At 39.7% G+C, this 15,984-nt stretch overlaps 2 protein-coding genes across 2 annotated transcripts; both read right to left on the reverse strand.

Annotated features, from left to right (window-relative positions):
- Nucleotides 1-3,680: 3,680 nt before the first annotated feature.
- prkab1b (protein kinase, AMP-activated, beta 1 non-catalytic subunit, b) lies at nt 3,681-8,496 on the reverse strand. Its single transcript, XM_040028440.1, has 8 exons — nt 8,115-8,496; nt 7,792-7,955; nt 6,650-6,819; nt 6,468-6,561; nt 6,238-6,352; nt 4,719-4,852; nt 4,547-4,615; nt 3,681-4,387 (listed from the first exon to the last, which is right to left on the reverse strand). Exons 2-8 carry the CDS (start codon nt 7,936-7,938, stop codon nt 4,310-4,312), a joined length of 807 nt encoding a protein of 268 aa, XP_039884374.1. The 5' UTR covers nt 7,939-7,955; nt 8,115-8,496; the 3' UTR covers nt 3,681-4,309.
- Nucleotides 8,497-11,187: 2,691 nt separating this feature from the next.
- On the reverse strand, nt 11,188-15,100 carry LOC120731445 (transmembrane protein 233). Its single transcript, XM_040028441.1, has 3 exons — nt 13,998-15,100; nt 12,937-13,071; nt 11,188-12,856 (listed from the first exon to the last, which is right to left on the reverse strand). The coding sequence occupies exons 1-3, from the start codon at nt 14,154-14,156 to the stop codon at nt 12,845-12,847; spliced, it is 306 nt and encodes a 101-aa protein (XP_039884375.1). The 5' UTR covers nt 14,157-15,100; the 3' UTR covers nt 11,188-12,844.
- Between the last annotated feature and the right edge of the window lie 884 nt (nt 15,101-15,984).

A 15,984-nucleotide genomic window follows, 5' to 3' on the forward strand; every position in this document is an offset into this window, starting at 1 on the left:
AATGGCTGTCCGCAACACGCACGCAGAGGGTTTTCGTTTCTTATGGCTCATTAAGAGCATCCCTTGTGGGATTCTGATCAGGACTTCTGAATCCAAACTATAGACATCAGAGGAGATACATGTTCAGTCTGGCTCATCACCAACTTTTGTGACTTGAGAGAAGAAAACTGTTCTGATTAACAATGTTAACAATAGTATAAAAAGATTGGGATCCCAATCTTTTTGTACTGGAACCCCCAGGATTCAGCTTCAGAACGGCACAAACTAGTCAGGCATTAATTGTCTGCTCCCAAACCAGAAACCTGGCTCCACTGGCCTAAAGACAATTTTTGCTGTGGTAAGTTCAATTATTGTGAGAAACTTTTAAAGGTGTTTTTAATCAATAAAAACACCTTTAAAGGTGTTTTTTTCACACCTGCACAGAAAAAAATCTAACTTCTTTTTCTCTGTCGGTGTGATTGCAAGTAGACTGAGGACTGAACACTACAAGTGTCAGCAGGTATTAAATCTATTAGTCTCAGTGCAGGGGTGGAGATAAATTTGCACGCCTCAAACAAAGAGAAGAATATTGGGTTATGGTCTTAAGACCACTGGGACCCTACACCAGGCAGCTTGTTCAACAAACTGAGTTTAAAACTAAACTCTGAGTCTTGTGTCCGACTTGTGTCCGACTCCGCCATGCAAGCAGACCTGGGCACGGTTTGCGGATCCTTTACAGAACCTGTGACATCTTTAAGTGATTCCGGTTCTGGGTCGAGCCAGTGGGACTGATTTAGGTGACTTTCAGTGAAAAAGATGTTGGAGTTCAGACTCTGACTGAATCTCAGTCTGTGAAGACATTTCAATATGAAATGTAATCAGTTTACAGTCAGACTGTCTGCAGCTGCTCTGCTTCCATTAGTGTGACCACTTATAATGGAACAAATGACTGATTATTGATCAGTGCGTAACACACAGTACACACACACTCCCTCCCTTCCTTTATTTGTCTTCCCTCCCTCTCTCTCTATTAGTATGTACCCGTATGTGCCTTAATTTCTCCCACCCTCCCTCCATCTCTGTCTCCTTACTTCCTCCCTGTATTTACCCCTCACCCACTTCCTCCAATTTCTCCATCCCTATTTACCTTCATTTATTCCTCCCTCCATCCTATCCCCTCCCTGTATTTACCTCTCCCTTGATCCTCCTCCCTTGTCTCCCTTCCTTTGCTCCATATCTTCCTCATTCTCTCCTCCCTCCTACCTATACTCATGTGTTATATCTTTCCTCCCTTCCTATATTTCTATCTCCCTCCTACTCTTTTCCCTCTTTCTTCCAATCTTTATGCCTTTTTTCCTCTGTCCTTCATTTTCTTAATCCCTCCCTATTTCCCTTTCTTCACAGCATCTTCCCACTCTATCGTCCTACCTTCTCTCCTTTTCTCCCTCTCAGGCTCCCTCCCTTCATCTCCCTTCTCTCCCTTTCTTCCCACCATCTATTTAATTTTAACTTTGAGCTTAAAACTTTCCCTTTTGATACTAAAGGTTCACGCTGCTGATGGACTTGTGATGATGCAGTGAGTACTTCCAATGTGCTTATACTACTACTGCGTGTCATTAACCTTTATCTTTTATCTCCCACGCTGTGCTTTTTGTTCTGTCTCTATGCTCTCTTCCCTTTACCCTTACCCCCAAACCAGTCACGGCAAATGACGACCCTACCAGAGGTTGCTTCCTATTGAAAGGGAGATTCCCCCCACTGTTGCCAAGTGCTTGCTCATAGGGTATCATTTGATTACTGACTCTAATACTGTAGGGTCTATATCACATACTGTACCTTGACAGCTACTGCTGTCAATTAGATTTATATGAATAAAAGTTTGAATTGAATTGATTATAAACCCTAACTAAACCCAGTCATTTAACACAGCACAGTAAAACCCGAGAATCAACCAAAAACTGAATTAAGGACTGGTTATTTAAAAGTTTCTTTGTTGATTTACTTTCTTATTTAAGTGATGGTGGATTACAACTTGTTCATTTGACTACAGTAATAATATAATTTGAAAAGTATTTTTGCACAGAACATGGCCTTCATAGCTTTTTTCCATCACAAATATTAATTTTCACGACCATCATGTTGGTATTTCATGTTTCCTTCTTCTTTACTTGTCCAGGACTAAATGTGACACAGTTTATCATTGGAGTGACAAAATATCCCCAGTAACACACACACACACACACACACACACTATATATATCCTATAGATCCTATATAGTTGACATGAGACATCAGTAATTTTCCTAAACTTCAGTGATCAGCCTCCACAAAGCCCTGAAACTACTAGGTTGCTATTGTGATCAACTAAACCAGCCTCCTTAATTTAAAGCAGGAAGCCTTTGGTTGTTTAACCTCGTTTCAAAAGTTCAGTTTCGTTGCTGTGTCTGTAGATCACACATAGATTATAGACAGGATTCGATTCAAATCTATAAAGACCTCAAGAGGACCAACATCTCCACCCAGCTGTAAAAGTCATCGACAGTGCACATAACTCCATGAGAGTAAAGATGACAGTGTTAGTGGGATGACCCAAATCCCTTTCTGTTTCAGCTTTTCATCACTCCACCATTATACCACCACTGTTTCAACTTGAAAACTACTGCTAACTAAATAAAATACTCATAAACGCATGCCTTATCGTCTACACCAGAAGTCCCTAAAAATCTGAGGTCTGCAGCCTCTTATTACCACTTGCAGTTATGCACCAAGGCTACTGTCAGTGACATCCTGCAGTAGGAAGGCTTCAGTATAGAGGGTTTGTTTGCTTTGCAGCTGATGAAGCAGCATCTGCAATTGGGTGACAGAGAAGAACAGCCACATTTGAGTGGAAAGATCAATGATAAGCTGACCATCATTCACTGAATTAGAAGATGGTCCATGATTGGAGGGGAGCGGAATAAATGCCTTGTATTGGCATATTACAGGAAATGATACCGCTATATGGGGATTCTAAATGCTGCATAACAGTTTGCACCTAAATATCATGTCATATTTGCTCTTTTACATTTCACATGTGCCTTTCTTTCAAGTTGACCCCAAAATCTGTTCTCCGTCAAGTGTCAAGAGCTACCAAGTTGATTAGAAATATAGAAATATAACATTCTGTAATATGTTCATGTTATTTATGTCCTTTACCTACATGTTTGTGCAACAGAAGTAAACATCTGTCATGCTTCCCTTACCTGATTTTCACTCTGCTAAACTTGTTTCTTTATGGGCACAAACAACAGGGAAAAAAAGACTGAAAATATGTAATTGAACCATTTCCAGGTTTTGCTTTTCATCGTGTCCATTTAAAAACAATTTGATTATGTGAATCTTTACCTGGATGTAGATACAGTAGGTGCAGTGAATGCTTATGCTTAGAGTCAACATACTGTTGAGTATGTTGACTACAGCCGTTTTAGTATATTCATTTACAAATTGCATCATTCAAAACAAAAAAAATAAATAAAAAAATAAGAACAGCTGCACAGGTGGACACTGATGCTCATCTAATGCTGAACTGAAAATAAAGTGTGTACTCGTGCAATTCACGACAAAAACAAGAACCTGGTTTCTAAAGCCCAGTGTGTGCACCGAATCATACAACCTCAAAAAAATAAAAACCCACGCACAAACACAAAAACTCATAGCACTAATGGATTTTTGCAGTCATCATTTTTTTATGAAAATTTCATTCTATTTCTGATTTATAATATGTCATCTGAAAAACATTGTATTTTTAGAAAAGAAAAACAAAAAACAACGGAGGAATCATATGAAATTCATTACATGTTACATTTTTTCCACCTCTTAGTGTCTTTGTGTCCATTTCCTGTGTAAGGAGAGCCGATGCAGCTGTGCTAGCCTCCTGGTTAGTAAAACTAACATTTTTCAAGTCTCAGTTTCAGGCAATTCCAGGTCACTTCAATACAAATGTCAAAATTGAGGCTTGGCGTCAGAGTTCAACGATTACAGATCTCCCCCGTCCTCATCATTTTGGTCTCCAGCAACCACACTTGTATTAATTAATCAGGGTGAAGTTGGAATGAAGTCTTTTAAAACACCGCCCTGCTCATAACATAACACGTATTTGCAAACATTGAACATTTCAACATTTTCAAATTCTGAGATTATAGAACAGTTCAAAATCAATAACTTTACCAAATGTTTTAAACCGATATCAGGAAGATACTTTAGGTCCAGTTTCAGCAAAGCAGTCCAGATAGCAGCTGTGTACACCAACAGATCGATTTCAAAAGAGGAGGAGGGAGCGCACCTCCGGGGATTATATTGGCTTGTACAGAAGAGTGGTCACGTACTTTTTCTTGTATCGGTGTGTTGCACTGAGAACCATCACCCCGTCCTTTAAAAACAAACAGAAAGCAACCCACAATCACATGATGGCATGACATTTTGACACAGCACCGTGAGAACTGACAATCACAATCTGAACTACAGCATTAACAATTTGGGCAAAAAATAAAAAATAAAAAAAATAAAAAAGATCTATTCAAGTTGTTACCTTGATGGAGAGGGCATACAGGTGATTTAGCATCACATGGTTAGGCTCTGGAAGCAGTGTCGGGTCACACTGTGGAAAAGTCACAGCAGGATGAATCAAACGTAAAATTAAACATACGCATATAAATAATTATATAATTAAATGTATATAACAACTCAAAGCCTGGACTTACAGAAATACCAGTGTCCTTGTTGAGCAGCACTTGCAGCAGGTGAGGAGGTAAGAAAGGAGGATGTTTGAGTTTGTCATCTGGCTTGGTTACATATGCGTCCTGTAGGTAGGGGCCAGGAGGAGAACTGGACAAGTCTGGGAAAGAGTGATCAAATGTAAACAAATAAATAACTTCGCCTTAATAAAGCTTTACAGAGAGATACAGCAGACAGAATTATTCAAGGACCCTTTGTAAACAAACACCAGTGAAAACAAACAAAAAAACAATATGCAATATTGAAATAAAAACCAGACTCCTCCAAAATGCTGCAGCTGCACTCTGCATATTTTAGCTGTTTCGGCGCATGTAGACCATCATTTTCTGGGACAATCGATTCAAAGGCTTTTCCATCAATAATCTTTATTAATCAGGCAGCATAAAGTTTGGACTCGATTCCAATCATTCATCTACAGTCAGCAGCCACATTATTGGGTAAAAACTGCTAGTACGCCTGTTGCCTGCATAATTGCTGTGATTCTTTGCTGCATAGACTCAACAAGGTGCCGAAACATTCCTCAGATTTAGCATATTAATTTGATATTGATATGACATCATCACAGTTGCTGTAGATTTGACAGCTGCACACCCATGATATGAATTCTTGTGCTGCACCACATCCCAAAGTCCTCTTTGGACTGACAATGGCCATTTGAGAGCAGTGAACCAACCGTCATGTTAAAAAACAAAACAAACAAAAAACCAGTTTTGAGATGACCCGGGTCATCTCAAACATCAGCAATATTCAGGGTAGACTGGTGTTGCTCACGCTAATACACCATCAGCAGCCTGAACTGATACGAGGATTATGTTGTTTACATAATCGGGAGCCCACAGAAATTATAGCTTCAGTTTCCTGTTCTTAGCTCGGTGTGGTCTTCTGCTGCTGTAGTCCATCTGCTTCAAGGTTGGATGTGTTGTGTGTTCAGAGATGTTCTGCTGTATACCTTAATTGTAACGAGGTGTTCGTGAGTTTATACGGTCTTCCTGTCAGCTTCAAGGAGTCTGGCCACTGTCCTCTGACTTCACATCAATAAGGCATTTTCTCCCAGAGAAAAGCCGCTCACTGGATATTTTGTCCCACCGACTCCGTTAGCTAGAGACGCTACAAATGGTTTTGTGGGGGGAAAAAAAAAATCCCAGCAGATCAGCCATTTCTAAAATACTCAGACCAGTGTGCGGCCAACAACCACGCCAAAGTCACTTAAAATCACTTTTATTCTCCATTCTGCATTTTTGTTTGAACTTCAGCTTCATGCCCAAATGTACCATGTTGTTACCATGCGATTGATATTTGTGTTAACAACAGGCTGAATGGGTGTACCTAACAAGCTGGCTGCTAAGGGTACAATCATCAAAGCAATAATCAGCCAAATATCCAAAATTGTGAGCATACAAATCAATATGGGCCAAGTCTGAACATGCTTTGGAGTTACAGAACCACCTCAAAGTTTTTGAGTTACAAATTAACAAGTTTCCGTACCCGAGACGTCAGCCGAGTCCTGAGAGTCAATCCTGAGGGCATCAAAGACTTCAAAGTCTGTTCTTTTCACCTGTATGACATTATTGACTGTTCCAGTTTTAGACGTTACCACGGCCTGGGTGAGAGCATAAAAAAATTACAATTTTTAAAAAGGTAATGATACACACTTCTAAGTGTAAACCACTAATAAGAGTAAACTAGTGACCCCAAAATGTAAAACCTCCACTCACCCCAGCCGGATCCAAGATCCACTGACCATCCACACAGAACTTGTATTGGTGCTCTCCCTCAGGCAAGTCCACAATAGCCACAAAGTTATTCCGACTGGGTTTGAGAAACAACCGCTTGTTACTTTTTAATAAGTTTAAACAGTGAAGCATCTCTGAGGCTGCTTTCCCCTGACTCAAACTACCTTTTGTTGAGTGGGATCTTGGTAGACCAGTTGTTAAAAGAGCCGGACACAAAGACGTCTTTCGCTGCACCCGCCCATCTGAACACAGTCGGTCTGCCCTGCGCTAGATTTTTAGCGTCGCTCTCCAGGTCCTGCTGCCAGGCCAGAAACTCCTGTAACTCCTGTGGAGACTGAGAAGCATGATATCACTGCATTACTGCCATGTTAGCAAGAGCACCTGTAGTCTTTCTCCAGACTGAATGGCAAACTTAGAAAAACACTAAAGGATACAGAAAAGTGCTTTTTGTATGTGTAACCTCTAAAACATAGCTTTAGCTTATGATGTTCTTTGATGTTACTCTCCAATTAGATACAAAAAGACTTAATTTACCTTTATCAGGAATTTGACATTGATAAAACAAACTGTTGGACAAATCTTTGTTTTAACATTTGACTTGTGTACACATCACTAACAGAATATATAGCCTTCCTTGCATCCATTACACACAGCTTGCACATCCTGAACAGACCACATTTTACCATTTTGACACATTACTGACACTTTGCACCAACTATTTTACAAGACACTAAGCTCTTTGGATTGCTCTCCCTCCTCCGAGGTAGTGTCAACATGTTGCCTCAGCATTAATTAAACTGTTATCCTGCCTCTTGTTCTCCATTACACTGCACTCTGATCAGTCGTAAAAATAAAAGCTTCTGGTTAATAATTCTAGTTTAGGCCCCTCTTTTACCTCTTTAAAACCATATATAAGAGGTATTGATCCAATTTTATTTATATAGTGTCAATTCACAACAACAGCTACCTGTTACAAGGTGCTTTATATCATCAGGTAAGGAGCATACAATAGAGAGAATATCCCAGCAATCACACAATCCTGCTCTGAGCGAGCACTTGGTGACATAACTCCCTTTTAACAGGAAGAAGCCTCAAACGGAACAGCCAGGCTCAGGGACTGGCCGCCATCCACGGCGACCAGTTGTGGTTGGGGGGGGGGGAAATTGGTTAATTGTACAATAATTGGTACCAACTCATTTAACAACAAATTTACTTCCAAAAGCCTGCATGTCACTTGCTATCCAGTGCAATGGGACAGAACAGAAAGCTTTATTTAAGAGTTCATGGTGTAAACTTGCTCTAATACCTTTTGATCTTCTCTCTGGTAAAGGTCTGCATCATCTGCGCTGTCCATCATGATGTTAGAACGAGCCTCCTTCCCTCCATGATGTCCCTCTCTGTACGACCTCTCACCATGACTTCCACTGGATCGGTCACTGCTGCTGTTCCCCATCCCGATGGCTTCACACACTGCAAGAGACAACGCATCAAGTCAGCAGAGTCTACCGGGAGCCCCGCAGTGGTCCCTACAATGACCACCAGGGGCCCTTCGCGATACAATTCACGTATCCACTAATAACAACAGCAGCAGCAGCAATGATTGCCAGCTAACAACTACAAATAACCCACCAAAATAAACCCTCCCAGTGGCGCCTCGGCTTCCTGCAGGATGAGCACCTTGGTCGGGGTGTTTTTATTCTTGTGTCCTTATCGTTGCTTTTTCCGTCTCCTGAAAGTTTTCCTCTGCCTGAAAACAGCAGAGCCGAGCGGCGTCCTCCGTCCGCGCGGACTAATACAAAACAGCAGTCAAGTTTTCTCCTGGCCTTTCTTTCTTTCGTTTTTTACCTTCCGCTGCCCTGATTTTAGTTTTATTCCGCCTTAGTCAGCCGTACTCTGATGACTTTCGCCGTTGAGCAGAAACTTCAGCGTCTGGCGTTGAAGGCCTGTTGAAAACACACCTCTTCCGCCTCCTGTGCTCGTTTTCAAAGGCAGTTTAACTGTTTGCTGCCCTGTCGTCACTGACAAGACCTTCTCGTTTACTGCGGCGGACTCATCTTTTTATAGGTCGTGTCCCGCGGCTTCTTGAAATCATTGAAATGCCCAAAGAAAAAGAGACTTGGACGTTATCATCCGCGTTCAAGTACGATTTTTTTTAAACATATAGTCACAGGTTTTAAGGTTTTAAAGGTTTCGAATGCATTTAGAAGAAAATGCAAACATAGTGTATGTATTAAAATGTATGTATTAAAACTTTGAGTTTTTTGGACTCGAACTATATGTGCCTATTTTCACTTTTCTGCATGTTTTATCGTCAGTTCAGTTTTATTCATATAGTGCCAAACAGTCACCCCAAGGCGCTTATATCAGAAACTAATACGGAGAAATCCAAAACCATAACAAAAAAACCCTCTATTAGCAAACACTTGGTGACAGTGGGGAGACAAAAAAACGCTTTAATCAGGAAGAAACCTCCAGCAGGGAGGGGCAGAGATCTGCCATGGCCGGTTGAGGCGAACGGGACGGAAACAGGACAAAAGACACTGTGGGAGAGATTAATAATAAATATTGATTAATTGCGGAGTCTATAAACACAGAGCTTGAAAAGAGGTGAGTGAAGATTAAATACTCAGTACATCATGGGATGTACCAGCAGCCTTGGGCAATTGCAACGTAACTGAGAGGGTTCAGAGTCACCTGATCCAGCCCTAACTCTAAACTTTATCAAAAAGGAAAGTTTTAAGCCAATCTTAAAAGTAGAGAGGGTGTTTGTCTCCTGAATCCAAAGTGGGAGCTGATTCCACAGACCAGGAGGCTGGAAACTGAAGGCTCTGCCTCCCAGTCTACTTTTAAATACCCATAGGAGCCACAGGTAAGCCCACAGTCTTGGGGCAAATTGTTCTTTTGGAGTGATACAGTAAAGATGGGTTCTAGTGATTCAATACCTTATAGGGGAGAGCGGGGTAAGTTGTCACACGGGTAAGTTGTCACACTGTTCGTAACTCCAACACTAGAGGCTCTATCTCAAAAATGAAATAGCCACTTTGTGTGACTTCTTCTTCTATAGTCAACCTCCTGTTCACATGTGGTCAAGACTGCTCTAATCTGAGGTGAGCACATCTTTTTTATTTTTTTGACCTAAAAGGAAAAATAAATCACTTTAAATTTTCTTCAGTATAACTTTGTTAGGTATAGATGTTACAATTATATTTTACAAAATAGAGGAGACATTAACGTGTCTTTTGATACTTCAGCTGATGTGCTATGTTGAGCTAACCCTGACATTTAGCCAAAATTAGCATAAATGTCAGTTTGGGGCAAGTTGTCTCATTAACTTTGGGGCAAGTCGTCACATGTGACAACTTGCCCCAGTACAAATAAATGCTCCAAAAAATTGTGATATTGTAATTCATTTGTATTTGTAATAACTTGGTAGTCCACTGTCAGTAATTGCAGTGCTGGCAATTACTGACAGCGGACTACCAACTCCAGAGGACATCCGGCCATATCCAAAAGCTGGCCGCCGAAAACCATCCAGTAAAGGAAGAAAACGACGCAAATCAGCAATTCTAACCGACACACCAGTGAAACAGCAACTAGAAAAAGAAAAGAATAAGGCTGAATCTAGCAAAAAGCTGTTTCAAAAGAGAGGGACGCGAGGGGGGAAAACATCTGGACCTATGAAGAACAACGCAGCTAAAAGAAGAAAAATAATTCAAGAGTCATCATCAGATGATGAAGAGTGCTTCTGCCTTGTCTGTGTGGAGCCATTTTCAAACAGTCGTCCAAAAGAGACCTGGGTAAAATGCGTAAAATGCAACAAATGGGCCCATGATGCTTGCACCTCAGGCCAGGCAATTTATGTGTGCCAGAATTGTGACTCTGAAGTTGAGTCTGATTAATCAGAAATAGGGCATCTGTTTTGTTCAGAGGATAAACAGGTTAGGTAAAGCAAGTTATTTGCAGCATTCCATTCAGTTATGATGGGTTTATGTGCAAGCCAGAGAACATTTGAGTTTAAAGTTCAAACTAAAGTTTTCTTTCTACTTAATGTTTTGATTAAAATGTGTATTGGATTGACATAATTGTTTTTTTCCAAATTCTCTTGGCATAATTGTTCAAATTTCCAGTTTTGGTTTGAATTTAACAATTAAAATCAATAATCACAATTAAGTATTTGTGTTCTTATTTTAAGATAAGTGTGACAACTTACCTGCCGATGGGGCAAATTGTCACAAGTGCACATTCTCCATTCAACAGTCTACAACTCCGTAATGAGATAAGATATGAAAATGTAATGAATACATCATATGTGGCGAAAAGGATTTAAAATTTAATTCTGGATTTAGTTATACAGGAAAAAAATTGTAAATAGAGTCAAATTTTGTTAATTTGCATGTTTATAACTGCTAACATCCTGCCAGGAAGTGGAGATTAAAATTATTTATATGGTTAAATATCGAATTTTTAAATGATGGATCTAAGTGCTCATGTTAATTAATGTGCATTATCCCTGCTAAATAAAAGAATTATCGCCTGTTCTTTACTGACGTACTGCCAGCTTTTCTGTGTTACGATCACAGATCCATAGGTTTCTGCAGCTCAGCACTCACATCTGATTCCTCTGAGACATTCTCACGCCTCTCCAGTTTCATGTAATCCATATATCCGGGTGTTACTGTATGCACTCAAAAGAAAAACAACACAGGGTCATCAGTATTTAATAAAATTCATCTCTTTTTTTCTGTCTGGATTAGCAGAGAGAGAACTACTGTACATGTAAATACAATCACGCTGTTTGACAGCATGCATTTTAACGTGTATCAGTTTGTTCCCTGAAGCAATATGATGTCCTGTTTTTAATGCAATTCCAAAAAACGAATATTTGATAAATGTTTTGAAAAGAATCCAAATGTAGCATAATACATTTAAACATCCTGACATTTTATTTGAAATAAAATTCAGTGGGTCACAATGTTACAGTTTTAAGATTCAAAAAGAAAATCTTAAACAAAAGCATTAACATTAGCAGTCGTTTCCACAGTGGTCATTTTTATTTTAGACTGTGTTGGAGGGAAAAAAATCAGCAGCTTCTTGTATTTCCAGGGATATTCTCTATAAAATTTCAGTGCTTCATGTGCAAACAGATTACTTTCCAGTGTTGCAGCATTGGAAACTTGGTCCAAAGCACAAAAATCAAAATCATTCAAAAGATTTTAGCTATGGTTCATTTTCACCAGCCAAGGTTTACAATCAGAGATGTAGTTCCTTCTTTTCTCTCTTGGGGATTTATATGGATTTGGAAAAGGGACTTCAAAGGGAAAACCAAGTGGAGATGACCTTCTTCCAGTGCTGTACAGAGTTTACGATCAGCCGAGAAGCATGGCACTCATGTTTTATGAGGTTCTGCCGATGGAAAATGCCAAAATCAGAGGTTAACACGGATCACAATGAAAACCTCTTCATTAAAATACTTCTGGGTTCACGGCAATGTGCCAGCAGTTTCACTACTATAAGCTGGTGATTAGACTTTTCTTTTCTTTTTAATTAGCACAGTGATTAAACTGTAAAAATTGCATGCTGTATTTTTAGCCCTGTAATAGCGTTAATGTAACCTCTCAGATTACAACTACTCATACACGTAGTCAACAGCTTGCAGCAGGTGTCAAAGAAGGTGAAATGAGGCCAAAAGGCAAAGTGGACTGAGTGTTGTGAAATCAACCTACTATAGTGTGGCAATATTGTCGCCAGATCATAATCATACTATTGATTGTAAGGCGATCACATGAGTTGAGTCCCTGTTTGAAATATACATTTTGGTATAGGTTTAAGCTTTGCCATCAGCACTTCTAAACTCGTTTTTATTCTGCATGACAGGAAATATGAATATTGTGTCATTTCCATTTTGTGTAATTGGCCATTTTTTGTGAACAAAACGTTTAATGTTATATTTGTCACCTCACATCATGTACAGTAAGACTGCAAACACAAGTTAAGAATTATCAGTGGCTTCTTCAAACAATAAGATGTTTTCTGTTTATGTTATCAAGCAGATGTTATCTGATAGCGGTTCATAATTTAGCCCTTTAGTTAAAAAAACCCTGCTCACTGGTAGTACAGCAAAGGCTCCTCTTTTACCTTACATTCACATAGCCTGTGAAAATGCAATTGCAATATCATTTACATAATAGCTTCAGCCAGGATGTACGGTACATTAAAATTAGGTCCACCAGATCTTTTAAAAACCTCCAAAGCTGCTGATGACAGAAGCCAAACAGAGCTCCTTTCCACCACATGGTGCTCATCACGCCGTAACAGTTCCACCTTTTCGCCTCTTCCATCTCCTCTTTCCCCTCAAGAGGTCACACCCCATGCTGTAATGGAAAAAAAACAGATTGCTGAAATGTCTTGCTCTTTCTTTTTTATACACCTCTTATATCTGGTGCATTCATACCGTGGTAAAGTGTATAATGATGTACGCAGTGATGATGACAGCACCGATGACAAACGAGGCAATCCCCAAGTGGAGAGCTTTCCGACCCAGCCGTCTGGAGCCATCATAGTCCTCGTGGGTATAGCTCTTCTGGGCCTTTGGGACAATTACGGACATTACCGTACATGCTCACACTGTGTGTGTAATGTTTTGTGGGCAAATGTGCTGTGAGGAAAAGACTAGTTCCACTTTCCCAATAATAATAATCCTCATAGTGACACACAGCACGTGGCTTTCATGGGAATCTGCACCGAACATTTAGGAAATGATTATTTGTGCGTTACATCTGCACCTGCCTCTCATGTTGTCTCTAATTCATATTTGTATTGTAGCCAATGTCCTAAGCAGTGGTAACCACACGTTGCTAAGCCTGCATGCCTCATCTTATTACTCACGGCTACAGCAATGCAGCAGCTGCTGTTGGCACTCACGCCGTCTCATCTGACAACTCAAAGACTTGACATCAGTCTAAATGCATCTTTGCTATCTATTCTTCAACTTTGTTCAACTTTGTGCCACCCTGGCTGGTAATAGATGTTCTTTCCTGAGCTTTATCCACATGCTGGTCTGATAGCATCGTTGTATGGAGCATTACTGTAAGCAGTCCAGGGTGTGGTTGGATGCTTGGAAAGAAACAGGAGGTATGTTTGATCTTAGCAAACATCAGCAGAAGCGTTAATGTTAGGCCACTCAGAAACGTTAAGTGGGTTGGAATAACTTTACACAGTAAAGATGCAAATTTCTCACTTGACTTATGTTTGCTCCATATTTAATAACTATTGCAATCACCCCACGTGGTCTGTAGAGTTTTTCCCAGCAGTGGTACTTTTACCTATAAAATATGCATTTATGCAGGATAACATATGCTTTGATTTTTTTTACATTTATTTGTTTTTTTGTTTTTGTTTTTTGAATGCCAGCATACCTCTTAAAAACATTACGCATTCTAACCCACAGCTATTCATTAAACTAAAAAAAGACAGGATTCAGAAACCTCACATTTCCAGCTTCGAGCAACTTACCAGGACAGAGAAAACCAGCGCCACAATATTGATGGGCCACGCAGGACAGAAACAGGTGAACATGGTGAGCCAGAGGTAGCTCCTCATAGGGGGAGTCTCCCGAGCCTCCTCGTTCTTCACAAAGTCAGAGCTCCCATCCAGCGAGGGCTTGGTGTTCATGACTGGCTTCAACACCCGCCGAGACAGTAGAAAGCAGAGAGGCGAAACAACAGCACTGAGACACTGGGAGACACTGGGAGGCTGGAGGTGGAAGCAGGGGAGGGGAGGCAGTGGAGCAGCGATGATGGAAGATAGAAATCAGCCAGCAGAGATTATGAGAGAGATGCAGAGGAACAGAGGCAAGAAGCCTGAGCAGATACATTTATAATGTTTTACTTCAGACTTGTAATCATGCATTTTTTTTTTTTGTAATCAATTATTTATTATCGCCTATATAAAAGGAGGAAGTGAAAAAAGGAAGAGAAGGTACCATCAGCTTAGTCTCAAAAGTGACAGAGCAAAATATGACACAAAAAGGTCCACCCTACCCTTTTTCCTCCAACCTCATGTACCCCCATACTCAGAACCCAGATGGTATACGTTAATGCGGTCAGAGAGAGAGTATATCAAAAAAGGAACACATAATGGATACATAAATAAAACATTAATTTTTAATAAACACATTAAAACTCTGCATGCCTCTGTGCTCCATCCCCTACTGCTCATGTATCGTGTACAGGCATGAAATAAAAAAGCTCAACAAGGAAAACAGACTTAAAACAATACATATATATTTCAACTAATTTATCTAGTAGCCTATTACATTCATAGGAATGTGTTACCTGTAATTTATTATTATTGATGGCAATGAAATGCACATTTAAAGCAATAATAAAAATAGCACTGTGCTAAAGCCTTGAGCCAACCCTCATTTCTTTACATTTTGTTTCCAGACCTTCTTAAGATGATCTTTTTCCCAGGTTTTCTCAAGGTTTATTTGGACATTGGCTACTTTTTCAGTCTAGTCCTTGTACCTGACCATTGTCGAAGGAATGCTTTTGTAACCCACTTACCACTGACCCAGCAATCGTTCAAACACAGAAAAGGCACCTTTCTCAAGGGATGAACCAGTGTTCTTTCTACACGAACAGCTTCTTTGTTACTAGACGCCAGGTTAAAAAAATACATAATTTCTTTAGTCAAGTCTATGAAAAATGCCAAATACAACACAGTTTGAGTTATAAAATAGTATTTTCACCAACAAGGTGATTCCCAAAAAGCTTGGGTATATCTCAGCATGGTGTGCAGTGTGTCCTTAAAAAGTTCAGAGGAAAGTGGTTAAGTGGAGGATAAAATTCTTGTCACTGATGGATTCTCCTTCTCAGAGCCCGGACCTCAACATTATTGAAGCAGCGTGGGATTGTCTTGACAGAGAACAGAACAAACAGCAGAAGAGCTTTGAATGTCCTCCAAGAAGCCTGGACAACTATTCCTGAAGACTACTTCAAGAAATTAGAAGACATCTGCCTCAGATAGTTTAGACTGTGTTGAAGAATAAAGGTAGTCATACCAAATATTCATTTTCAAGCTTGTTGGGATCCTACAAACTCCGTTTATGTACTTTTGTTCCTTTTATGTTTGCACATTTCAATACATCACTGCATCTAATTCTTACATTCCTAATAACATATAAAGAAATGTGTGGCTCAAGACTTTTGCTGTTTTTATGGATTTTGTGCAAATTTAAAGCAACGTGGAGTAAAGCTGGTTCTCCTTTAGAGCATATCATAGTAAAGAAACTAGAATTACACATAACATTGGGGTTTGTTTGTTTTTTTAAAAATTGAGTAATTTTATAAAAGGCTTATTTTTACTTATCGTTTTGTACTGAAGTTTATTACAAATGATAATTCTGGACAAATGTTAAGATGCACTAATTTTACTCAGCAAAGGCCATCTGCTGTCATGTATTTGTGCCAAATCAAGCCAATAAATGGAGCTAGAAATA

Source organism: Simochromis diagramma, unplaced genomic scaffold, assembly GCF_900408965.1.
Source record: "Simochromis diagramma unplaced genomic scaffold, fSimDia1.1 OVJJ01000781.1, whole genome shotgun sequence".
Taxonomy (NCBI): domain Eukaryota; kingdom Metazoa; phylum Chordata; class Actinopteri; order Cichliformes; family Cichlidae; genus Simochromis; species Simochromis diagramma.

Excerpts from the sequence above, each read along its gene's own strand:
- prkab1b (XM_040028440.1), bottom strand. The coding sequence starts at position 7,938 with ATGGGGAACAGCAGCAGTGACCGATCCAGTGGAAGTCATGGTGAGAGG. Across the intron at positions 4,853-6,237 it reads GGACTCGGCTGACGTCTCGG|ACTTGTCCAGTTCTCCTCCT; the intron begins GTACGGAAACTT and ends ACTCTTTCCCAG. Across the intron at positions 4,616-4,718 it reads ACAAGGACACTGGTATTTCT|TGTGACCCGACACTGCTTCC; the intron begins GTAAGTCCAGGC and ends ACTTTTCCACAG.
- LOC120731445 (XM_040028441.1), bottom strand. The coding sequence starts at position 14,156 with ATGAACACCAAGCCCTCGCTGGATGGGAGCTCTGACTTTGTGAAGAAC. Across the intron at positions 13,072-13,997 it reads CGCTGGTTTTCTCTGTCCTG|GCCCAGAAGAGCTATACCCA; the intron begins GTAAGTTGCTCG and ends ATTGTCCCAAAG.